The sequence below is a fragment of the Anopheles coustani genome, chromosome 2 (genome assembly GCF_943734705.1).
Source record: "Anopheles coustani chromosome 2, idAnoCousDA_361_x.2, whole genome shotgun sequence".
NCBI classification, from domain to species: domain Eukaryota; kingdom Metazoa; phylum Arthropoda; class Insecta; order Diptera; family Culicidae; genus Anopheles; species Anopheles coustani.
In genome coordinates, this window is record NC_071289.1 from 58,001,781 (window position 1) to 58,027,731 (window position 25,951).

At 41.9% G+C, this 25,951-nt stretch overlaps 3 protein-coding genes across 11 annotated transcripts in view; 1 reads left to right on the top strand and 2 right to left on the bottom strand.

Annotated features, from left to right (window-relative positions):
- Nucleotides 1–3,932: 3,932 nt before the first annotated feature.
- Nucleotides 3,933–16,302, bottom strand: LOC131266782 (potential E3 ubiquitin-protein ligase ariadne-2). Of its 3 annotated transcripts, XM_058269427.1 has the most exons (7): nucleotides 16,248–16,302; nucleotides 15,408–16,180; nucleotides 7,482–7,836; nucleotides 6,869–7,175; nucleotides 5,270–5,638; nucleotides 4,909–5,172; nucleotides 3,933–4,829 (listed from the first exon to the last, which is right to left on the bottom strand). In XM_058269427.1, exons 2-7 carry the CDS (start codon nucleotides 15,478–15,480, stop codon nucleotides 4,683–4,685), a joined length of 1,515 nt encoding a protein of 504 aa, XP_058125410.1. In that variant the 5' UTR covers nucleotides 15,481–16,180; nucleotides 16,248–16,302; the 3' UTR covers nucleotides 3,933–4,682. The 3 variants fall into 3 exon arrangements, with proteins under 3 accessions (XP_058125410.1, XP_058125409.1, XP_058125408.1); XM_058269426.1 differs by having other exon boundaries at nucleotides 6,869–7,836; XM_058269425.1 differs by having other exon boundaries at nucleotides 5,258–5,638; nucleotides 6,869–7,836.
- A 758-nt stretch (nucleotides 16,303–17,060) lies between these two features.
- LOC131264708 (uncharacterized) lies at nucleotides 17,061–19,285 on the top strand. Its single transcript, XM_058266979.1, has 3 exons — nucleotides 17,061–17,419; nucleotides 17,485–18,421; nucleotides 18,493–19,285. The coding sequence occupies exons 1-3, from the start codon at nucleotides 17,061–17,063 to the stop codon at nucleotides 19,240–19,242; spliced, it is 2,046 nt and encodes a 681-aa protein (XP_058122962.1). The 3' UTR covers nucleotides 19,243–19,285.
- A 140-nt stretch (nucleotides 19,286–19,425) lies between these two features.
- LOC131261926 (formin-binding protein 1-like) overlaps nucleotides 19,426–25,951 on the bottom strand; it is a 65,501-nt gene continuing 58,975 nt past the window's right edge. Inside the window, exons 8-13 of one of the 7 annotated variants that reach the window (XM_058263787.1) lie at nucleotides 23,870–23,896; nucleotides 23,117–23,463; nucleotides 22,896–23,039; nucleotides 22,364–22,515; nucleotides 22,088–22,248; nucleotides 19,426–22,006 (exon numbers count right to left, since the gene is read on the bottom strand). In XM_058263787.1, coding sequence (XP_058119770.1) covers nucleotides 22,088–22,248; nucleotides 22,364–22,515; nucleotides 22,896–23,039; nucleotides 23,117–23,463; nucleotides 23,870–23,896 — 831 coding nt within the window. In that variant the 3' untranslated portion in view covers nucleotides 19,426–22,006. Of the gene's footprint in view, nucleotides 22,007–22,087; nucleotides 22,249–22,363; nucleotides 22,516–22,895; nucleotides 23,040–23,116; nucleotides 23,464–23,869; nucleotides 23,900–25,951 lie in introns of all 7 variants that reach the window. The other 6 variants (XM_058263791.1, XM_058263790.1, XM_058263786.1 and 3 more) reach the window with 6 other exon arrangements.

Consider the following 25,951-nt stretch of genomic DNA (forward strand, 5'->3'; position numbering starts at 1 on the left):
TTCGAGGGACGAGAGTAGTCGTACTTAGGTGTAAGCGTTATGTTGTTACTCGGTAAACTCAGCTCAGTGTTGGCATCAATATCCTCGAGAGCTCAACAACGGCGTAGGATTCTTTAAGCCAAATTCGGCGGAAACATAGCACACGATCTATTTGGTTCTGTATGCCTGAGATCGTTGAGTTGCTTGCTCTGGCATTAGGTCGCTTTTCTTTTGACCATTGACATGTGAACTACCTACCACATGATGATGATGACTCGCTCAGTCCCCTCGCATGTCTTCCAATGCAGCCAGCTCTCGTGGACCGTTCTCACTTTTCCCTCCAAGAGGGACAACGGGCACTGGTCGTTATCAAAAGGGTCACTTTCTTCTGCAAAGTGATTGTGCGTCGTCGATCCATATCGTCCCATTTTCTCTTAACCTGCCACTGTCGAAGTCATTCCCTAAGCCAGCTGCTTTTCCGAGTTGTTGTATATGTGATGCAGAAAAATATGGCGTACGTGTCCTAGCTATTTTATTTGTTGCATTCGGACTGTGATAGCTTGATCGTGCGCAAACGTTTGCATTTGCGCTAAACTACTGAACCCCTTGCTATTATGTCATATGGACTAAAGGGACATTATTCCCGAGCCCGTGGAGCTTTTGTGCCCCCATGCTCGTTGACACTGGATAAAAAATCACTTCAGCTGGTTACGCCACTTACTTACGAAAGTAATCCAACGTGTTTTTGCTCATTCAAATCCATACGCACAGAGATACCGTACACTCGCAAATACATCCCTTTTGCCATTAATTGAGTCAGTTAGAGATTAACGAGCGTGCTTAGGACGGTATTAAAAAAAAACATGGGTGATAAAGAAAAAGGAATCGTACGATTATTCAACCATATAAGATGGCAATAAAACACAACATGAGCATTGAAATGACTAGAACCCAACATGAGCGCCTAGATAAGATTGAATTAATAAAAAATGGAGAGAACAAAAAACACACAGAACGGAAATGTACTACGGGGTTGGTAGTGAAATGGATAACAGCGCTTAATTTTGAACTAACATAATGAAACGTCCCCTGAAAAACAAGTCCTAAAGAAGGCACATTATTACGCAAAAGGAAAACATTGGCTTGTAGACAACCCATACACATGAATCCATAAATATATGGCTGGAGGTAAAATAAAAAAAAGGAAATATACGCAAACCATAAGTGACAAGGACTATCGAACGGTAGTTTAATGGAACAAAGTAAAATGAACATTGAATAATGGGAGGACACGACACTGTGTACTCGACAAGGCAGACGGATAGACAAAACAGAAAATCACACACAACACTAGTTGTAAGCCACTATACTATATTCCTGGTTTCCCAGAAGTATAAACCGAAGGAAAAAATCATCGTGAGCAGAACAAAAAAAAAACTAAACGTAAATCAAAAGTAGACTTAAAGTAGTAAGATGCAAACTGAAACGCTACATAAAAAATGCGACATCCATAGAGTAGAGTGATAGTTCCCAAGAGATTTTCCAATAAGGTAGCGAACCGTAACAGCTGGAAGCAGGCAATGAAGATGGTTAAAAAGGAAAAAATTTGCTCTAGCCATCGTGCACACAGCTACTTGAAAAAAAAAAGTGGGTCATACTAAAGGGGTGATGTAAAGAAAGGGCAAGATAATAGTCTGATTGCTGCTGCATGGGAAATCGGTGAAAAGAAGTGAGAACAAATGGGACAATTTAATAAAAAAATATACTGTTCTAAACAGTGGGAAAAAAAAAGATTTGAAAAACTAAAACTAAGAAAACATGGTAAAATATCATTCAAGTGCAACAAGTAACAAAAGAAAACACAGTTTTTAAAACAGAATCGACACGTAGCGATACAGATTAAAAAAAGGGTAGCATGAAGTAGAAACAATTTAGAGCGGGAAGAGAACAAACCAGTCAAAAAAGATCGAACAAAAAAAACAGGAGAAAAGGATCATAGAGCAAACTAGACAAAACAAAACAAAAAAAACACACACATCTATCTACCCTTCAGCCTACTGTGTGTTAACATTTATGTGTCCCCGTTAATGTATGCCCTAGGAAGGGTGCTTCGAGTACACGGAATGTGAGTGATAAGAAAAGAACCTTTGTGTGGAAATCTTTGTTTGATCGATCCACCTAGATTAACTTTGATTTCAATGATGGCAGAGTATGTTCTTCTTGGACGGTTCGTTTCTCGTTTGCAGGTTAACACTGGCACAGGGACAGCAAGGAACTAATATTGGTTTTCAAATTTGTTATGAGAAGAGCAGAAAGTTTATATTGGTAACTCAGTCCTTGCACGACACACCTTCCGTAACCGAAGGGATGTTTAAGTATGAGTCGGAAAATCTTGTTAATTGCTATGGGCGGAGGATTGGACCGAGAAGCCGAGATAGGTGACAGGATTCGGTATCAGATCGGGTTGGAGAATGTAAGGTTGTTGGAAAGATCGAATGGATGAATGCCACACAGGAACGCACGGAAAGATACAAGGGCGCGTCCATTGGGAAGTTGCAGCATATGTCCTCGTTTCTATATAGATTTATATATTGTTCTTTGCGTTATGTAAACCTCCTACAACAAACGGCATGCACTCGCACGTGTGCTTATCGAGAGTAGCGTGCCGACATGACTTTTGATCCGCGTGTTAGTTAGGTTAAGTTTGTGACTTATGATTGCTTACCCCTAGATTCCAGTTGTTTCCGGTCGGTGCGCGACGGGAAATTGTTTTGCCTCCCCAGAAATGTTGAGAAAAGAACAAAGCGCCTCGAGAGTTAAACGAAAAAAAAAAAAAATGCACAAACAGTTAGGTCACAGAAATCAACTCGACGACGGAAGGAAGGAAAACCTTTACCTCCGTGCAGGTGGTACGTGAACGTGAGAATAATGCAAAACCCTTCAACATCGCCCCGGGAAATTTTAAGAAAAATTAAAAACACCAGAGTTTAAAACACATGGATAGCTCACGTGTTTGACTTGTGAAGGGCGAGGCAAACTGAAAGGGGTTAGATTTCAGTAAAACTTACTCTGTTTAGTTGTTCGAAAAAAGAATGAACAAAAAAATCAAATATTTTGCTTTATTCATTTCAGAAAGAGAAAGAGAGAGAAAAAAGATGTGCGAGCGCCTTCCTACTATTATTATGATTATTATTAAAATATAATTATGAGATGATTTGTACGAAAAAAAACAATCAATAAAAGAAAGATTACTTACTAGTGAAACGCTTACAAATTGTAGCATGTTTTGCCCTTTTTTCATCCGGATGCGAAGGAAAGAACACATTTATCTATTGCTTTGTCAAAGAATACTTCAACTTAGGATAATAAGTAATTTAAATGATTAACGTCTAAACTTTTTATGAGTGCAACCGGTTTTTACTTTTTCAACTTGAATTATTAAAAAACGGTAAGAGATATCTATGCGAACAAAGAGATTTCGGATTGTCTTAAATTTTCATTTATGTATTGTTGACCGTGATCTTCCAAAATAAAAATAAAAATTGTAGCAAGTAGTAGAATTTTCAACATTTGACCTTGTAGTTTGCCAAGATCCGACATTTCGTGCCCGATTCCGTTAGACCAGAGGTCTCCAAACTTTTTTTTATCGCGGACCGCATTGGGTGGAATAACCGTAGCGTTAGGCCACATTTACCCAAGGAGGAAAGGGTCTCGCGGGCCGTAGTTTGGAGACCCCTGCGCTAGACCATCGGTGCGCTGTGGGAATAACAAATAAAAATAGACGCAACAAGTCAGTTCAAAGTTTTAAATAATAATACAGCGATCGTGTAAAGTTTCGAATTTAATAAAATCGCCTTGAAGCCGTCAGTGTTAAGACAAAGTAGTATGCTGTTTTCTCTTTGCTTTCATGTGTCATCAATATTGAAAAATAAAGAACAATACCATTTTTCTCTTTTATCAACCGGCAAGCCCATCCGCAAGGAGTTGCAGATTGCGACCGACGACGATGCATTCGGCATTTCTTTTCTTATTGCAGAAGAATGTCAGTGTTCGTAAACCAATCGGGTTCCTGGGGTTTATCTATGCAAGCGCCTAAGATCGCAACATATCGGTAGCAGCAATTATCATATGCGCTATAGTGGATTGCGATATATCGTTTACAATATATACCTTCATCATCGTGATCTTCTATCTACAGTATGAAACTGGTTGCGACGGGGAGTGGTGGTAGTGCTTTCATCGGTTTCTCCAGTAAGCTGGACCAATTTCTACGCGACGGCACTCTACTAACTGGCAGCCTTAGATGCCGTTCCATTTTCGGCTCTTCCAACCTACTTTGTCCACATCCATGAAGCAAGCTGCAGTTGTTTCGCTATCGGGTTCCCCGTTGTGTTCCTGGTTTCTCTCTTTCTAGCACTTTCGAGGAACAAACACGGGCGAGCGCACACTCTACCACGATTCGCTTAAGTATTTCCTAATTAATCCTTAACGCAACTACATAGAGTGTACCTATGTACTAATAGTTTCACAAGGGATTGTTTGTGTTGAAGATCGTGTGTCTTTTGTATGAAATTTAATCTAGTAGTAGCTTCTTTTCGGTTCTCCAACGCATACCATCTTCATCGTCCACTCCTAAGATGACGACGACACGACGCCACGGAGGAAATATTGCTGGGTGGAAAGTTCTTTCCCCGTTTTACTGTCTACGAGTCGGCCGGGAAGAAATCTTTCAGTAACGTCGTGCGTCGCTTCTCCGCGATGTCCATCTGGTTCTCCAGCTCACCCCGATCGGTCGTTTCCGCTCGCTCAACCTTCCAGGAGAGGTTTTCAATTTCCGCTTCCAACTGGGCCTAAGGATTGGAGGAGTATTAGTTGTTGCTAACGATGAGACGGATAAACTAAGGTGCTTGAATGGTGCATCCTGCTTACCTGCTGATACTCGAACAGCTCCTTCCGGGAGTCCATGTAGTACGCGTATGGATAGGTATACTGAAGAGTGTAGCGACACTTGGCTAACAGGGCGGCCGCATCGAATAGATGCTGCCAGTCGATCCACGTGCCAAGCCCCTTCATCACCTTCTCGTTGATGCGCGCCTTCATCCGATCGAGCGTTTGCTGCTCGAGCTGCAGCGATTTGGAGTGATTTTCCCACCGTTCGTAGTAGTGAAGGTACTTTTTGAGCGCTTCGCGGGCCTGAAAAATAACGTCAAAAACAAAACCCATCTCGTTAGAACCGTTGGACGACCGCGGGAGGAGTGTTTGTTGGGTTTGTGTGCACCTGAAGCCCTACCTGCGCGTGCACGGACTCATGGGCAATGTTGGGGTTTTCCTTGTAGCGGGAACATTCATAGTACTCCGAGCCATGCGCCTTCCAGTCGCCGAGACACATCCAGCAGAAGTCGTGCTTGCAGTTAAAGCATTGCATATGGTTGCAGCCACCGTTCTTCTCGATGCAGATGTGACACTTTGGGCAGTCCTTCGTGTGGGCGCTGATGTAGTTGGCCGTTTCGCTGTCGTCGGCGCACTTCGTCAGCCACTTGCGGATGATCTGGCAGTCGGTTGGGGCGTGGTAGTCCGTCCCACAGCGGAAGCAAAATGCGGTCTTGCACACCCGACATAACGCCTTTTTTGGACAGATATCCTGGCTCCGGATGATGATCTGTAGTGCGTTGGAAAGGTGAAGAAAAGAAACGATGAAAGGAGTGTTTTTTGTAGCATACAAGTTAGGGGGTACAAGAGTGATCGTGTGTGATTTTTTCTCTTTTAACAATTTGTAGAGCAAAAATAATATTTCATTTTTTTAAAAGTATCAATAACGGAACTTGAATGGATACTCTAATAGGACTACCTTTGGGAAATATTGTATTGTCATATGACTGATGTTAAATATATTTGATATTTACTGCCGGAGGTATCCCACAGCTGAGCGGTTAGGATGGTCAGAAAATCGTATCAAAAGCGCCAAGACCCTTCCTCTACGGCACGGTTTCGAATCCCAACCGAGACCGGACCATCCCCTGTGCGAGAGGGCTGACTATCCTCGTACACAAATTGAAAAAAGTCTAGAATATCTTAACTGGGACTGCCATGACCGAAGACGGTCGTTACGCCAAAGAAGAAGAATATTTACTACAGAAAACTGCAGTCATTTGCGAACGATGAAGATATCTAGATTTATAACTATTTCAAATTAACCATTACTATTAATTATATTAATTTCAAATTTATTAATTTATCTGGTCTTTAAATCTCTTAACCAATCTTAACAAATTAACGCGAACATTATGTAAGACGCGGTTAACCGATTCAGCAGACATATTGAAATCCAAAACAGGAACTGACCAACTGTTCCGTGTTTATGCCAAGTAGAAGGCACCGAGTTGGGTAGTCCGGAAGGGAAGGGTCGTTGCACCACGGAAGACGGTCAATGACTACACGAGTAATACTACGCTGCCCTGCTTCCAAACGAGCGATTCTATTTCTATGAATAAATTACCAAACCACTGACGCAAATTCAATAACAGATAAAACTAGTCTGCAATACAATGTTTCAAGACACATAGCGTCACGGAATTCTTTACATACATGCGATAAAAAACAGAGATGCTTTCGCGTAACAGAGATAACAGAACATTTGAGAACATTCAAACAATTCTAAAGTTGAAGTCATTAAGGTAGGCGACGATCGCTTTTTCGCATCGGAAAACAAGTGCGTATCAAAGCAATCCTCCCAGCAGTATGATTTTCGACTGGGAAAGGCAATTCTTTTCATTCATTCGGAGGAATCATTCTTTTCAGTTGCACATTAAAGTGAACCCACTTTTGCATTATTTGCAATGGGACCCATATTTTGCCCCCAAATTCATTTTCGAAATCTTTTCCTTCTCACCTGACAGTTGGGACCGGGACAGAAGCGCAACTCCGGATGGGACTTGACGTAGTCGGCGAAAGCAAACTGCTGGTACTTGTCGCGCAGCATCGGCCGGTTGAGCAGCGTCAGCACCAGATCCTCCGGGACGCGCACGTCACACCGCTGCTCCATGCACTCGATCTGCGTCGAAATGCCCTGCCCGATCTGAATCTCGAAGTGCATCGCCCAGCAGTCGCGACAGAACGCGTGCTGACAGGACAGCCGGTGGAACTTATCGATGGATTGTACGGTGACGCACACCGGACACAGCTGCGTCCGGTAGCCACTGCCAGCGATGGAAGCGGCAGTGGTGGTGGTGGTAGTGGTAGCGGAGATACTAGTTGGCGAGATGCTACCAGTGCTATTCGTCGTTGTTAGCAGATGACCAACGGCATGTAGTGATTTACTGCTACTGTTACTCGTATTGCTACTGATGGTGTTGCTGCTGCTGCTGGTACTGCTGGTACTACTATTGTTAATACTATTGCTACTACTGCTATTACTGCTGCCCGCCGTCGTCGGAAGCCCCGTATGAGACGATGTTGACGCACCGGATGTCACCGTCTGCACCGGCGGGATAGAGGAGCAAGACGGGACAACTACACCGGTACCCGAGGACGTCGATGGGACGGCAGTGAGGGGCGCTGTGACGGCCGGTACGGCAGCTGCCGTTGCCACTACTACCGGCACTGCTGGCGGTTTGATGCGTGCACTGACCAGCAGAAAGGACGCGTTGTTCCGGTACCGCTCGATCACCTCGGCCGTGTTCCAGCCGTTCGCGTGCAGCAACACCTTGGCCAGCGATGGCGTAATCTGCAGCTGCGTGCTCAGCTTTTCGACCGACTCGTTTAGCAGCTTTTCCACCTCCTCGACGTCGAGACACTCGTACACGAAGTACTCCGGATCGGTACGCTTCGGATCGATCTGTTCGATGTCGCAATCTTCACCTGAGGCAAAAAAAAACATCACCCGATGGATGCGTGAAATGGAAGAGAATAACATAATCAGCTAATTGATCACATGGACCTACACACACACATACACGCATATTTGAGATGAATTTTTAAAAACGTTTCTTTCCACCAGCTTTGTCAAAGAGTGCTTCCCTCTCTGTCTCTCTTTTGAATGTTACTTTTTTAATGACGCTCCACTACGGTTTCGATCCGGTTCGTCCCCTATTGCGGAATCTTTGAACCTGTTTACTATTACTTCTTTTTTCGAATTCTCTCCTTGTAATAGCACCGGCCACCGGACGGTCGAATGTCAAATCGATTGGCGGCGAGGCATAGGCACACCGGCGAGATCCGGATGGTTTGTACCTCCCCGTGTGATCTCGCTGCCATTGACATTTGGTGATCTGTTTTTTTTCTACTTCTTCTTTTCACCTTAGACGTCTAACGGGCATTGGCTGTTGCCCAATCCATGTCCGGCGAGCCTTCCGAGTGTCCGAGCTGACAAGGTTGTTTAGATTTACCATTACGACGGGGTAGAAAACACCATACCGTCGAGTTGCGAATGAGGATTCGGAGACCTTCGTTTTATGAATTCAACATTTTGTTTATATGTGCGCACACAGTGTCGTGGACGGAAATCTGCAACCTTAAAACGGGCCAAGGAGTAAATACATCAGCAGCTACCGATCGATCTACAATCATCCCACACATCTAGGCCATCGGAAGGGAGTTACTTGAGTTGAGGGATTGTTGAGCGGGCAGGCAATGCCTTTCAAACGATTGATTACCAATAAGCACCACTATGGAATACACTAGACTCTCGATTATACTCAGCAAAGGGGGCACAGGATTCAGTAAAATGTTTAAAGGATCAACGAAAAAGGACAAATTAAAACACAGAAGCGTTTTCCATCGGTTTTTAAGAAGTGCTTCGAAAAGGTAAATTACAATAGGGCTGTATATGAGCTTAGGGAAATGCGGTATTGCAAGTTGGGAATCAAGGAGTCTTCGAGGAAATATTTGTACAGTTGCAACAAATTGTTTATCGTGGGAAGTGTATTTCAATAAATATTGTCTCCGTGTATAACGCAACCATTTAGAATACATTTCTTTGTAATCTTGCCCGAATGCTTTTTAGGGGTCATTTTTACCCCTATTTTTAAAACGTTATAACTCATATTTTTGAAGATTTTTCAAATCCGTCAAATGTTACTTTTTAGTATGTTTACATATCTAGGATAATCAAGTTGGTTCTCGGAACTGTTCGAATAGAAAAATCTGAACTTTTTGTTTTATATATAGCTTAGGATTTTAAGAAAAGCCTTTTTTGTAAAAATATTTAGCCATTTTCAAAATATTAAAATCGAAAACAGCGTTGGTGTTAAAATGATCCCCTATTTAGATTCTAGTGTTAAACATGACGAGCAAAATACCTGGAACGACCGTATCAGTAGATAATGGGGACTGTAACGAGTTACGTTGAAGTAAACAATACATGGAAGGCTTAAATTATTATTCGACGTAATCAGAGTAAGTAGCTACAAATCGTGAGACTATAGAGAACGAGAACGAAAACTCTGCCATGCACTTGTTTAGTTTCATTTGCATCTGTTTTGTTTTACTCTTGTTCACCACTCTGGGCTCCACAAGAATACAATGTAAAAAGCGTGATAAAGTAGTTCATTCCAACAACGATGATTGGAGTTATGTAAACCTTAACCTCTAAGCCTCGACAGCGAGGTATTAGGAGTCAATTATACGAGAAGAGTAATGCTGGTTGAAACTACGGGCCTTTCATAACGCTTTCATTTTCCTCTGATCAAGAACTTGAAACCCTTATGATTAAGAAATGCTCCTAAATAAAGACGAAACATGGCCCATTTGTAAGCACAATGATTCCAAAGAAACCGTTTTACAGAATGAAAATGGCATAATAGAATAGAATAGAAATTCCGCTGAATGATTAAATTATGAAACCCCGCACAAGCTGGAAATGAATGTATCCTTTTATCGCACGCAAAAAAACGCTGGGCTAGATGGGAAAACTGCTTCCGAACCAATAATAAAGTGTGTTTATTTTTGTCCCTTGGCAGCAAAGACGGAAACAGCAGTAAAATGTCTTATGATCCTGCGGTAGCGCTGCTGTCGTAATAAACTGGTAGACACTTTTTCTTTCCTGAGTTACGTTCCCTTGCAAACGCCAAAGGAATGGAAAAAGGCTTATCCACAAACCCTCCCTCCCTTCTTGATGCCTCCTCTAAGCCATCATCACGGAATAGATGTACGATTTACATAAGGACATCAAGCGTCGGTGGACATTGTTTCCGGTCAGTACGGTTCGCGCGCTGTCCGTTGTTCGGAGGTTCCCTTGGCCTTGTAGCAAATGTCATCATCTTTCGATGGCACGTGGCGGCCTAGGCAACTGAAGGGGGGTTATGGGGGTACTAAATAGAAAGGGGCTTTGAAAGAGCATACACTACTCGTTTAGCTTCAGTAGTTCTGCTTTCGCACGAGTCATGTCGCTGGCCGTCGTTGTATGTGCTAAATTTATCGCGAACTTGCTACCCCAGACTGGTTCCACCATCCGACTTCTTCTAGACGTTGGCGTCATTGGCGGCAGAGGCTTCATAAATAATGAGATTGCACTGACCGTTGTCCTGCGTGTTTCTGACCTTCCTGACGTATTACAAACGCTTATGGTCCTTGGCAAACGGGGGTAGTTTGTATGGCTTCAGGTGTACTTTTCGTTCCTTATTTTCTTTCCTATAGATGCGCTAGGCCTATACCAATATTATGCAACGCTAAACAACGTTACAAACATGTACGGTTTCGCTACACGTGACGCGCAAAAGGTTATCAAGACTAACATACTTCCAAACGTTTTGAGGATTTGCCCAGTGAAGCGTATTGTAAGAACTTAATCCTCCAATTTAATGTTTGCGAAAGTTTATAAAAGATGAGATAATGAGGTGGCTGTTTTCCAAGGGTTTTGTTTTTAACAACACACCGAATACAATATTTACACACACTCATATTTCCGATCAGATATATCCTATTAGCAATTTCTAAAAAAGAAATATACTATTTTCTTTTTCAAATAAACGAAAGATAAAAAAATTCCATAACAGCGAGCCGTTACAGTCTTATATTTATCTAAAAAAAATCTATTTTATGTAGCCAACATATTTGAGATTATCCAGTTTTTCACTTCGAGAGAAATGAGAAACACTGAGCAGGGGAATAAAATTTACCAGTAAGGAAATCCCTGGTCAGATGCTGTGCAGGGCAAATTCCAATCTGTGAGAAATTCGTAAGAAATTATTCCTTTCTATTTATCCGTGAGCGTCACCAATTTCCGAGAAACGTCCAACAGATGAGGAAAAACCTCTACCACGTGGGAATGGCCCAGGGAACGGCGTTGATCCATCGGCTTTGGCGCAGGTGGAATGAAGCCATTTTGAGGGCAGTTGCGGTTAAACAGTAAGCAAAGTAACGGGCAGGGGTGGTGATTTGAAATGAGATATCGTTTCATCTCATCTCGGCCGCAATTTGGTGCGACCGCAAATTATTGGAAAATTTGCATCCATGTAGGAGGACAGCATTTGATTACCACACAGACAGCGCACAAATACGTTCGGTAGATCCCATAAGTCTTTGGGAAAAAGAAACATTTCCTGAAACCAACAATGACCTAGGAAGGTGATCGAACGGATTATTTTTTTCTGATTAAACATAAAATAATCTCTAAAGGACCTTGGTTTAAACTAAAGCTTTATTGCATAACAAGTGGTATAAGTGAATGATCCGCATAACAAAAAGATGGTTTGCCAACAAGAGTTATTTTCTGTTTGATAATTTTCATTGTAGATCACATCGACTATGGACGTGTAGATCAAATATGGAAAAAATAAACCAGCAACACAGCCTCAAGTGTCATATTTCACACAAATGGTAAAAGAGGAGAATTGTGAAAACTCGAAAAAAATAAATATCACGGCCATGTTACAAAACGCAACTTTCTATCACAATCTTTTCCCACCTTGACACAATAAAAAAACTCACATTGTCATATCCATCTTTTCAAATGAACCAATAAAATTTCTCTTTGCCATATTACCGATAAATAGCAATAGATAAAATCTGTAGCTTAATTTCGTATGAACGAAATGTCTAAAATCTTGCTAAGTTTATGTGTTTAAACAACAATGACAACATTGAAAAGGTAAAATTTGATTTCTTACTGATCTTGAATTTTATCAATCGCTTTCCTTTTCAGTTTTGAAATCACGTCGATCAAGAAAACGATCGTTGTAAATAGGATGTCGAACGATCATCTGTACCGTGGGGCATCGATGGCAACACCATGCATCTTCTCTATCAGCCGCTCTGGGTTGCCACCGCCGTCTAGCTGTCTGGTGACCTCCCGCAGTTCAACGATTTCATGACCGACCCTGCCAAGGCCCGCGGAACCGACGCGGCGTTCGTAGGCGACGACGGAGAGACAAACATTCCACCTCCCCCCCACACCGAGAAAGGGTGCTCGACACCACGTGGGGAATCGGTGCAGGAAAGGAAACGATAAAACCCTTCCCCATTCGCGCACTGTTGCCTGTATGATGTTTACATGAAACACGTGAACTAACATACTATTTTACACATTTTGCCTCACTGAACTTTTTTTTTTATTGAAAACATTACTGATACTCATGGCTATAAAAATCTTTGGCTTCAAATGACAATTTTGACAATTGTGCTTAAAATCTACAGGTTAAATAACGGAAACTTTTCGAAGAAAACAAGTTTAATTGTAATTTTTTGGTAGTACTTTCCCATTATTTAATATTCATAGTTTCGTAGTGAGTATTTATGGGTAAATCCAGCACAAACATTTTAGTTGACCTATTTATTGGTCCGTTAAGTAGCAATAACGAGGCACGAAAGTTTGTAAACTATTTTAACGAAATGTGAAAAAAATTAAAAAAAGTCAAAACAATACTCCATTGATTGCAACTGAACAATTTTTTTTAAAAGCTCTTTAAACGAAAAATGATGACAAAAATTAGGGTCACATTAAATAACTTTAAATAATATAGTGTATAAACATCCCTACTAATTTACTATGGAAAGTGGAAAAAATAAATTTACTAAATTTTAAACTGTTGCTTAAATGGTAAATTTAATCCAGTCCTCAAACTAGAAAAGTTTGCAAACCTCTGACCTGGCACAATATTGACGACATTGGACGGGGTGGTAGTTTATATTTAGAAGCATATTCAGCCCACTCTGCTACCCGTTGCTAATGCAATTTCCATCCTCACGCCAATGATGTGATGGCATGGAAACGCATTTTTGCGAAGCTCACTGAGGCATATTCTTTTCGAAGAAATTAATACAACGCATTTATTAGGTATGTTGTATGATAGTGAAATGTGTGTTCGTGATCAAAACGACCCATTCATCGGAAGGACTGACTAAAAAACATCAACTTATCTGAGGTGATAAGATTTGGTGCGGTAAGATGGTATTGTTTTTTTTTCTATTAATGAACGAAAAAGAGAGACAGACGAAATGATGATTCATTACTACACGGCCAATGCAAACCAAACTTCAATCCGAATGAGTCAGTGACCAATGATGTGGAGATACGTTACGGTGCGCGAAGAAAGTGAAACGGGTTTATGGCAGGTGTCACCAAACCCTTTATTTATTGTGGGACTGGGCGTGGGATTGAAGTGGAAAATGAGCCAAATGACTTTGAAGAAGTTTACTTTTTTGTGCTTCATAGTGCACGTAATTTGTAGTTATTTTATTTGAGTAATACCTTAATTTGAATTACTGCAATTTTCTACATGTAATAAAAACAGTATTTAACTTATTGGAGCATCATTCAATTGCAAAAAACATAACGTACCGTTCAAACATGACCGAGCCCATGTTTATGGCACAACTGTTGGGCAAATGAACTGAAAAACAACGTTACCCGATCGGTGTGGAAAATTGAACTATACAGGGGAAGTGTAAACGTTAATGACGTATACTAATAACATTGATAGTTGAACTAAACTCTCGTCCTTGTACAGAAAAATTTCACGGGCAACCGGTGTGAGAGTGCGATAGACTAATGTTTTTTTTTTTTTTGTAAATTAGTTCGGTACCGCGAGCTGACAGTTGTAAGGCTAACCACCGCTACTTTGACTCTGAGAGGATTTATTTAACAGCATTAATTTAAAAACATCATATCTTGGCACGGGTCCGATAGTTGGTAACAAGTTCTTACCACTCCGGATGGAAGCAAACGTAACTAGAAACCGCTCAAAATATGTTACTAACAAGTTTTCCTGCCCAGATCGCTTAGTTTCGTGAGACCTTGGCCATCGTGTTGCTGATGCGACGGGTCTACTGACCTTGAAGCATCGTCCACACAAAGTGTGGGCTGTGTATTCGGAGGCAAGTTTTAGTGGGTTTTGCACGGCACTACCATCAACAGCCTTCCATCCATGAATCATAGTTAATGTTGATATCATTAGTTTTCTAACATGTCCACAATGTGGAAATATTATCAACCAACGTAACCAAATAAAAGGGCACTATTAAAACCCGTGCAATAAAGCAGAAAAGATTGCGTGAGTAAACCGCGCACGACATTTTCGATAACCTTTTTTGTGGCATTCACCCATTACCACCATACTCCCTTTTCGCCTTGGCAACAAAAATCGGCGCGCCTTTTTGGACCTCGCGGCAGGGTAGCACATAAAAGCGGGCATGTGGTGAACGAAACTCTATGCCATTGACCTCCGCGGGGGCAGTGCTGCATGAAAAGCGAAGCCCAACGAAGGACCCATTTCCAGCGGATGATGCTACACACTCCGATGAGCACGCGGAGAGCGAGGGACCACACAAAGCAACCCAGTAAAATCTCCTCCATGCACACCTGACCAGAAAAAAACATAGTAGATTGCCGGTAAGAGCAATGTTGAGGCACGTAACCCATCTCTTATGCTTCCAAGCCACCGTCTGGTTCACGAAAGGCTTTTTGGTGGGGCGTACGGATATATGGATGCGGCTAACAACCGTAACGATCGCGCGCACGGTACGCTCCCGCCTTGTTTTTCTACATGTGCGGGATCGACAGGGAAGTGAAACAATTTAAACGTAAGTCATTCAGTGTGGGGAATTTGCTCACATGAATAAAATCCATATCTCCCTCGACAAGGGAGAAGGAAACCTATCCGAGGCATGTAGTTTTTAGGGTTACGAAATCGTGATAAAAAGGTGAGGGAATCAGAATCATTCCCTCTGTTGGTAAGACTCATCCCACCGGAGGTCACTGAACGAGCTTAGGGAAAGAAATCAGAGGGGACGGACGGAACGTTTTCCTTCGTGTGCTCTACCGTTCAATCGCGTCAACCAAACCGACCGGAACTGCAAGCAAAGTGCCGTTCGGTGATCTCGAAGCAGGTCGACTGATTGAACATTGGGGCGATTTTGTTCTATTGGCGACGGAGGAAAGAAACGTTGTTGTGACTGAAACATTTAATCTCATCGGACAGTGTACTGTGTCGTACCTGAGTTGTAGTAATCCTCGAACTCGTAATCATTATCGGATGAATACTCCATATCCGACTCCTGGTCAGCCATCGCGCCAGCTTTTCCTCTGACTTCGCAAGCGTTATGTTCGAAGGGCAGGTATTGTGTGTGGTAGATGGATGATTGCAGACCTCCACGGAACCGATTGTGGCTTTGTTTCCTTCTGCAATCTGAACGGTACGTTGTGCTACCAGCAACACTCGGTGCGCTGCTCCTTGAATCACCTTCACTTTTTGCTGCTGCGAAATATTTTCCCACAGCCGATTACTGCTCACACGCTGCTGTGGCCCAACCTCGCACTACTCGCCCACTCTTCGTCTGCCTTGGCGTGTTGTGTGTGGAAAGTTTTCCGCAGCACCTGAGATGAAGATGAAGACAACTTCTTCGATTTCTTCGACGCACGTTTAGTTTCGCTGTGGAAATTTCTTGATACTATGTACACACACAAACAAGCACCGTCCAAAGGTTCGTGACGCCAGCCTCTACTGCGGAAAGGTTATAACCGTGTTTAAACAAATTGCACTATTTTGCGACGTTTTATTGCACCTTCCTGATTTGCTTTCCACGCACAGCAAACAGGAAGCAAAACACACAACATCGAACAAGGGAAACTTTGCTGTTTTTTTTAACTGCGGATTCTGCTGTCAAGCTGACAGTCGCGGGTACAACTGTGATGATGAGGCCCCGTAGGACTATGATTCACGAAACGGCATCTTAATACCCTTTTTAGAACGAACACTTGCCTACGACACTGCGGAAAAAGCGAGCGGAATCGATTTCCCGTAATCAATGGTAAATCTTTGCGCAAACAAACTTACGTTAACGTAGCAAAACATAAATGTACAAATAACTCTCTGCCAAACGATCCGCGTCGTTTGGCGTTCGCGAATGTAATGTTACGACTAAGTTCCGAACATGCAGCTTAGGACCTATACCCAAGATGAATAGAAAATGCCAGGTGGGTTCGTTCCGAACATTTCGCATTGTTTTGATTGACAATCAGTGAAGAACAAACTTGGTAAAAAAGGCACACGCAGCATTCTGCAAAAAGATTATAAAAATTTGGATTTTCTAAGGCGAACCAATGAATTAATTCCTCAAATGGTAGAATTAATCGTAAGGTTTGATGTGTAGGGAGTAGGGTTGAAGAAATCCCAAACTGAGATACGGAATCGAAATAATTGCGTTCCGCGTAGTGATTCCATTTGCCCATCACTCACAAACCTCTACCGAAAAACAGCGTTGACATGTTCAAACTTTTGCTGCAGCTATCAAACTTTTGATTTCGGAAAATGCCACCACGAGGTAGAGGCCGTTACAACGCTTATGCTGCCATCTGTGTTCAAACGAGGACCTTTTTAATTTCGGTCGTCACAGTTGTAATTGAATTGCAGGCTAACAGTTGATTTACTTTCTTCTGTTACTTCTCCCGGATTATAAGTCTAAACAGGATATTATTCGGTTTATTGCAGACCTCTTTGGTCTTTAAAAGAAGATAGTCCCACGGTAAGCCAGTCGGCATAATCATTTCTGTATTGTAGTAGGCACTTCCATTTCACTAACCGCCGCCGCAAGGAGCAAAAGACAATTCGGGTACTTTATTTAATTCGTTCCTCGTTGAATGCCAGGCAATGAATACAAAAGCTTCAAAGAATAGTAAGAAGGCTCAAATCAAAGCGAATATTAGTAATAGTTATAGTATTTCGCTCACCAAAGAAAAAAAGCGACAGTTGATGCGGCAAATCCTTCGACTGGTACATCAGCGCAATGTGTTTTCAGAAGGAGATGTCCGTGTTACGTGCAACTATCTGAACCAGTGCTTTGAACCCGAACTAGACTCTATACTTTTAGCGATGGAGATCATATCGCTGCTTTTGTCTCGCCGAGTGGCGGAGACTGAAGTTATTCAATCGTACCGCAAACTGCTATCGTACGTTTCGGGCATGCTTCACGAATCGAACTGTAGTAAGATTGCTGCTCATTTCACCAGGTAATAAACTGTAAACTCTGGGTTAAAGTCGTATTAATTAAGAAACATATTTTATTTGTTCTCAGTATATCGAAGATGGCTCTGCAAAGTGAAAACATTTCACACGAAAGCTTTCCAGTTTCTTTGATAAAGTGTATCTTGGTACTGATGTGTCGATTACCGGTCAGTCGGGTAAATGAAAGAACCATTATCCTCGAAGCATTACGTACTACCCTGCAATGGGGCAGGCATTCGGCAAAGCTGTACAGTCAATTTGAACTCGGATCCCTCGTAAGAAGTGCGTTTGCTTTTGCGGGTCATCTGCAGGACGACTTTGCTGCGATTACGGAATTAATAGCTTTAGCACGTCATATTCTCGACACCTTCTGCACCCCTCCATCCAACGAAGTTCATCCCGTGCAGGTGTTACTGCGATCTACGTATGATAAAATCTTTACCCGCTTGGTATCTGAATGGACCGATATACGATGCTACGAGACGTTGCTGTACGTGCTCTTCGATCTGCTTAAGCGCGATATCTGCATTCATCTTAAGCTGGAAATTGTCCGGAAAGTAGCGGATGCAGCCGGGGGCGGTATGCGGCGACTGGTACGCTTGCTGGCTGTCCCGAAGCACCTGAGAGTAGAGCATCTACTTTGCAAACTTAAAACTATTCTTACGATCATACTTGCCCATAGTTTGTTCCGGTATGAACCGACGAAACGTACATCCGATTTTCATGTACTTTTAAAGGCGGTCAAAACTATCGTTGATGGTGTTAACTTTGTGGAGCTGGTGAAGGCAAAATTTCTTTGTCTAAATCTTCCAAGGACAGAGCTGACATTCCAATTCGTATGTTTCGTATTTATCGTACGCCACCTTGACCTTCTCGACGGTGTAACCAGTAACGCAAGCATGGAGCTAGATTATGTATACAATCTTATCGCATCGCTCAATATCGTCTATCACAAACGTTGGAATCTTCCTAACTTTCTAGTTAAGCACTTCATAGATGGCCTTTCGGTGAGTTACAACGTTACATGCGTTGTGCAAAAGTAGAAACCTCTACCTTTATGTACATTACCTATTTCCAGCGATTTTCAAAAACCGTTACATTTGAAAAGAGTTTCCCCGACCCGGAGAAAAAGATAAAAGCGATTCTTTCCACCGCCTCAACTACTGCTCGTGTGAATGAGGCGATCGCAAACATATTTGGCCGCCTGCCGCCCACGGTACAACGAATCCAGTGGATCCAGATGCAACCGCACGAGTTTCGCACCAAGTTTATCTTCCATCAGCAGCTGGGCATCCTTAAGGACCGTTTCATCGTGACAGGCGACGATGTGTTGATTCATTCGCTGTTGACCATTTTCAAACCGGATACGCTCATCAAGGTGCTCTCAACCAAACAAGCTTCTCCAATTGCTCGTCGGAATGCATCGGTGCTGCTTTCGAAACGCTCGTTGGCGGAGTCTGCGTTGCAGAAGGTCATGCTGGAAATAGCTCGTTCGCAAGAGCAGCAATCGAATAATGTCGGTGCAATATATGACTGGGTGCGGGCGGTACACGGATCCGTCCAGACGATCACCGATGGATCGAAACGGATGCTCTGGAATACACTGGCCACTATAGACCAGACGGCGCCCCGTAGCGATGAACAGCGATTGTTGCTAGTGGATACGAAAGCTAGCCTACTGGTTAGTATGATGTTCATGATGAAAGACAAGGTTGTAGAATTGCAAATCGAAAGCACCAGAGGCGGCACTAGAACTTCTGCACTTAAGAGGAAACTTTCGAAACAGAGAACGGAAGAGACAAAGAAAGCATTTTCGCTACCCTTATAAATATTTGAAATTTAATACACTTGACTTAATTAATTTGATTTGATCTTACGTTGTTGAAATTAAATTTATAAGATTGAAACTCTAATCGAAAGGAAGTAGTTTGTAGCTTTTAGACTGATAATCGAAAAGAAAAGCATTACACGTAACATAACGTACAATAAAACAGCGTTATAGGTATGCGAACTTGCGTAGTGTATTGAATACCGGTTTGTTTAAATGTTAGCGCTTTTCTTTACTAATTCACATACAATCTCCTTGCAAATCCTTGCTCCAATTTTTGTCCGGCTCCGCGCTATGTAAATGTTAAATTTTGTCCACCAATGTACAGCTTAAACTTAAACCCTCGAATTTGTTATATACTTTTTAGCTAGGTACCTCTTCCACTTTCCGGCATGATCTTATCTTTCAATCAGTTCTCTGGAGTCCAACATTTTTCCTGTGGAGCGTGTTTTTTTTTTTTTTTGTATTCGCAGGCGTGGTAACTTAGCTAAATAGAATCGTTTTATCGTTTGTTCTCTACTGAACAATCAACCGTACCATGCACATTAAGGATCACTTCCAACGATTGAACACGATCACTTAGCATAGTGCATCGTTTTGAATTTGAATACCAATTTCAACTTGAATTTGTAATTTTGACACACTGCTGTACGAAACTGTTTGTTTCGATTCCTCTCTCTAGGCTACTTTATTCTGTAGGCAATTGAGCTCATAAATATGGATGCCATTTTATATAAATATATAGTTTTAGATATTTAAATGAGCTTTTCATACTAGAAGAAAATGAAAGGTTTTTTTTTTTCATTGTAGCGTGTGTTGTTAGCAATGTAAAAGGGTCGCACAGAATGTTGCTGTTACAAAGTTTCCTACTCGAACGAAGTTTTTTCGAATGAGTTGTCCATAACGACGGGTAAAATAGTTTTTTCTTTATTTTTTACATATGCCTGCACGCTTTTGCTTGACTGGAACTTTAGTATATTCAGGTATATATTGAATTTCTCTGCTCTCACTATCCAAGGGCTACTGTCGCTTTAGTTCGTTTATATTTCAGTTCATTGTTTTTCATACTACTATAGCAAGAGCTTTGTAAAGATTAAAGACTCCGTAACGGCTGGTTGTTCTGTTGATATTAAGACTGCTTTAACTTTTTCGGTTCATAAATGTAATGGAAAGTTGGTTGGTTGATTGTTTAATGTTTTATTATTTTGTTAAATGGTTGTTAAATGTTGGTTTGGTTTTTGAATAATATTAAGTTTCATTATTTAAACATATATATTATTGATCGTTCGCTATTTCATACCTTGCCTGTACGCACACACCCGAGAGGAGAGAGAAGGCATGAAGAAAGGAATTGTGGTTGTTGTTTTTGTTTTATTTCTTTTGATTCTGGTACTTTGATTACTTGTGTTTCAATGCCGGCTCACCCTGACGCAATACACTTTAGGTAAATTTGAAACGGAAAGACGGATAAATTTGACGATTAATTGTGCCCGTACAAAACACAAGGGCACTCCCCCTACATCTAGCATATTAACACAGTTCGTATGCTTTCCATCCTCTGTTCACTATCGACAAAAAAAATCGAATCGTTTGCGCGTTTTACTTAATCTTTTACATTTCAATCGCAGCCTTATCCTAAATTTTATGCTACCTTTCCTGCTTCACTTTTACTCACAGTACTCGCAGTTGCAGGGCTGATTAATAATGATGATGATGATCATTACGATATATTAGATTTGATATTAGCTTTAAACTCCATATTTCTCGTGTAGAATTCAGGAGCACAACCGAACGAAGGAAATAATAAAAAAAGGTAAAAAAGACACGCTATAAGACAAACAGTATAGCAGGCGAGGGAAAGACAAAAATTATTGTAAAAAGCTCATCTCGGTTCGCTCGGTACTTATTTTGTAAACAATTGTCAATCTCTACCGGTTACCCTCTACATTCGAGCGATAGAATGCATTTACCTAAGTTAATGGCAATATCATGCGCACATCTGTTCTTCAATATGGTTGCGGTGCTATGTTTCCTATAACGCGTCGCTAGCAAACAAAGCGCAATGATATATTCGTTAATACCATTCTTTTTTTCTTTTCTTTAAAAACAAAGACTACCTACAGCACGAAAGAATGAAAGCTAGCGAAAACGCTCTAAAATATAAACATTGCCTGTCGTCATTCGAGGACGCGTTTTTGCAAGCATGCTTTTTTATCATGTGGGATGATCATGATAGACAGGAATAAAAGTAATTTCCTAAATGTTGTGAGAGTGCAAAACTTGACGTCCTGCCCAGAAAAGATGAGAGCTGTCGGTAAAAAAAAATCTTTCCATTTGAAGCGCTACTTTTGTTGTCACAATGGGCACAGTAGTATCGGGATGAAGTGGTGGGATACAGGAGAAGTGTGAGTGGGGTTTCGTTCCTACAGTTCCATTGTGGTGCCACACAATTATTTTTGGGAGTGAGTAATTTGCGTTGCACGTGTTGCACACAAAATAGTTTTAATATTGCATTTCACCGATGGTCCTCTCTTTCCAGGCAGGGTTCACCAATCCCGATCAGCAGTCAGTATTGCCACTAAAGTTTGTCGACTAAAGCATAATGTGTATGTTCTACGCCTGGCGGCTGCGCTTCTCCTCTTGTGCAGAGTATAACTACATGTAACTATTTACATTTACTGGAGCCATCGCCCTGGAGTCGGGATTTATTGGCGATTCCTCTGTCCAGTTGTTGGAAGGATTAAGGATATTCGGGTGATCAACACTGCCGGAGAAGAGGGGAAAACCAAAACATTAAACTATATCGTCTCATCGTAAATATAATTTTTTCCACAATTGTTCTTACCTACGCATACAGCGTACACTCAATGTAGCTAGTCGGTACAAATCCTTCCTCCCAACCCTTGGAGCTAAACCGCCGGACTCGGGTCCAGCCATCTCCCTGGTCTACTTCTATCACTTGCAGTTCTTCACCTTCCGACATAGGAATGCTACCTTCGCTCGTTGCTGCAATTGGATTACAAAAAATAGACAAATACAAATGGGATTAAGAAAAATCAATAAATGGGGATCAAGTGCCCAGATTGACACCCGATTGGCAACACCCAACCAAAAGTCGTACCATCGAATGGATAGAGCGCCCGGCACGTTCCTAATGGTTGGTCTGCATCGTAGTACTCGTCGTTTAGCGGCTGTTCGTTGGTGCTACCCTGGCCCGAACCGGGCAGTGAGGTGTGCGATGTACCAAGTCCACTTTCCGGACTCGCCGAGCTGCTGTTGATTGTGAAGAAAGGAAGAAAACAAGTGCGAAGGTACCATATTAGTGACGTTTAGGCTCTATCGCTACAGGCGCTGTAGGAGGTGTGTGAGAGCGGGTTTGCGGGAGGAGCTACGATTAGTTGTTGTGTTTACTGTTAAAGGCTGCTTGCTGCTAGTGGCAACAGGAATTTGTTGACAAATTGTTGTACATAAAATTCAAAATCAAAATTTACTAAGACATACGATACGGAGGTGTGTTAATATTGGGATAAAGAAGGAATTCCAAGAGAAGGAAATCGAACTACACACGATCATCGAGGAACTACAACTACATGTCAAAAGCTACGCGGGGTGAAAGCGATAGTAGGAATCAAGAAACAATTGTTCAGTTGTACCCGTTGTTGTTAATGTTAAGCCCATTTTGCGCTTGCTGTACACTACTTTCGGAAGCTGACCTGCTAAGGCTACCGGCATCATCGGGGTGATCTTCACCGTTGTCGTCGTGGTTGTTCTCGTGATTACTGCTACCGTTGGAATGTCTGGAAGGAGGAAATAGTGTATGGGTAAAATAATCCGCCCTTAGAAAGCAACACAAAGTACAGCAAATGATACTCACCTGGATACACGCTGGCCGTTCTGTATCACGCGGTTCGCCTGTGGACTGTGCTGGTTGCACGTTTGACTGTTGGCCTGATCCAGCAGCTTCTGGTAACGCTGCAGCTCGATCCGCAGCCGGTCCAATCGGTTAACCGATTCGTTCAGCTGTTCCTCCACCGTCCGCGGGTCGCCCAGCATCGAGTTGGCCTCGTAGACGCCCTTCATTTTCATCAGTCCATCGCTGGCCGCCTGCTCCTGGGCGACCTTCTGCTGTAGCTCCTGCACCTTGGCGGCAAGCTTTTTTCGCCGTTGCGTCGGTGGCAAATCGCTGAAATCCTCCTTCAAACCGTCCGTCGAAAGGTTGTTCTAGAGAAGGGCGGAAAGAGCGCGGCGGAGGGAAAACGTTAGAATGCCACTAGACTAGGCTTCTCCATTAGTATTTCCTCCTTGTTGGGACAAGGTGAATGTGCTCCAGAAAAAAATGTACCGAAACCTCATGCATAAAGGATTCAAATAAAAATAATTAAATGGCCAATATGTTACATTAAAAAAAACACACACAAAATGTACTCAACGTAATCGAAACAGAAATCATATAAAACAAAAATATCACACGAAAGCAATGGAAGATAAGTACAATATTTACAACACACACACACACACACACACACGCTGTAAACAATTTTAATCGAGCAAACATCAAATCAAACGGAAAATACATTTTGACACACCACGCATCACGCACTTGGCAGCAGGTTATCACACTCATTACCTTAACATTTATGCAGGCTTCGAGAATCTTCTGGGATAATTTAGTAGAAGTGTAGTAGAGTTGGTAGTAGTGGGTGCAATTTTGATATTTTTGCAGACAGTTTAGCAAACGGTAAGTAGCCAGCGGAAGAGGAAGCGCGTGAAACACATCGAAAGCACCACGTTCACAGTTCAGCATCGTCAGCCGAACGCCAGCAGCACGAACCAACCAACCGACACCAAATACGAGGGAAGGTAGTAACCAAAATGCAACGAAAGCAGATGATGTTTAAGAAAAAGGTTTTAGTGTTTTGTTTATAGTATGAGTTTGTGTTTGCATGTAAAGAGTGTTTGAATTGGGTTCATTTAGGTTTCGGTTGGAATGGTAGCATGAAATAAGATAGAGGTATGGAAAAAAACATTGCACATAAGAGAAGCGCACGTAAATAAGCTACACATCTACTATTATGGTTTTAGATCAATTTAGTCTAAAAACGTAAAAATGATGGATAAATAAAGCATACCAAACGGAAATGGTACAATAGGGGATACTTTTTTCGTGAAATTATTAATTATTGAAAATATTAATTTATTAAATCATCAAAATATCGTGGGGTTACAGTAAGAGCGAACACTAAGAACGTGGAATAATGTGACGCATTGAGGCTATAGTTTTAATAACTTTTTTAAATACGAGACATTATTCCTGAGGCAGCAACAAGTTTGAGTATGTACAGATTACATCACTCACGCTACAATAACCTTGCGGGCATAAAACACACACGCAACAGGAAAAAGCTCGAAACCAGACAATGGATTTGAAGAAAAAAACTGGAACAATGAAAAAATAAATCCGCTGCTAGAAGCCGTTGCGTGCGTGAACGATATCAAACGCTTTAGCTGTCGGGTCACGTTTGCAAATGATATCCGCGGACGAAGGACGAAAGGGACGACACGGTGGAGTCCATGAAATGTGTTTCTCTCTCAGTACGGATATCGATTCGCGAAGGGGGTTCGTCTTGTAAAGCTTATCCGTTAATAATGTGACACAATTCGAAGGAACGACCGTCGGTGGTAACCGGAGGGGGTGGTTTTGTGTCTCGCCATTGACGAGCTCGGTTGTTTTGTCGCGACAGTGTCCCACTCCCTCAAGAACTGCTTGCTGATTTTCTATCATTGCCATCCTTAACCATTTGGTTTGCGTACTTATTGTAATTCAATCCGGCAAATCCTTATTGCATGGCGTACCTAACGAGGCCGTTCCTCGGATACGAGACTGCATTTCATTTTTTTTATTTGCATTCCTCTTGTTATGGAGAGTGCGAGAGTATTTAATGAGTAATTAAAAAGGGCTATAAGTTGAATATTATGAACCGACGGAAAGTCCCCAATCAAGAAGAAGCCTTTTTTTTCTTTTGCAGTTCCTGTTTATGTGTCATAACTTATTGTTTGATTTTTGCCTCAACTTTCGTTATCAAACATACATTTTAAAAAAATCGCCTAGAGACTGTTATTGTAAAAAAAACATCCGAATCCGATAGTGGCCAGCAAGGGAACAACATTTGCAAATGAACAAATGAATGCAACTTATTTGCAACATTTAGCGTTTCCCAAAACGTAGATGTGGTTTGAAGATAAGATTAGAGATAAATATAACGAACAAGACACAACAGTCCCCACCCAAGATTTGCGGTGCGGGGTCGAACAAAAACCATACACGATGAAACTCCTTTTGGGGCACGGTGAGTAATCGTGAAAAAATGGAAGATTACTCGTCATTCCTAAGTGAAAATGAGTCATCGGAACCGTTTGTAAATGGTTTCCAGGCGGTTCAGCAAAAAACCGTTTACATTATGCTAACCGAACACCAACGCAATATGCACGAAACAGCCGACCTTCTGTAGGAAATTGTTGGGACTATTTTATATGTATTTTTTATTCTATTGAAGACTTTTTGTTGTTGGGATAGTTTCCAATTTTTCAAGTCTTAAGTAGCCTCCATTAACCAATTTGCAAGCCAATTTTACCCGGAGGTCTTATTCGTGAAACGGAAGGTGCCGATGTCGTTTGTCAAGTGTAACCTACGCTCGTTGGCACAAAGCAT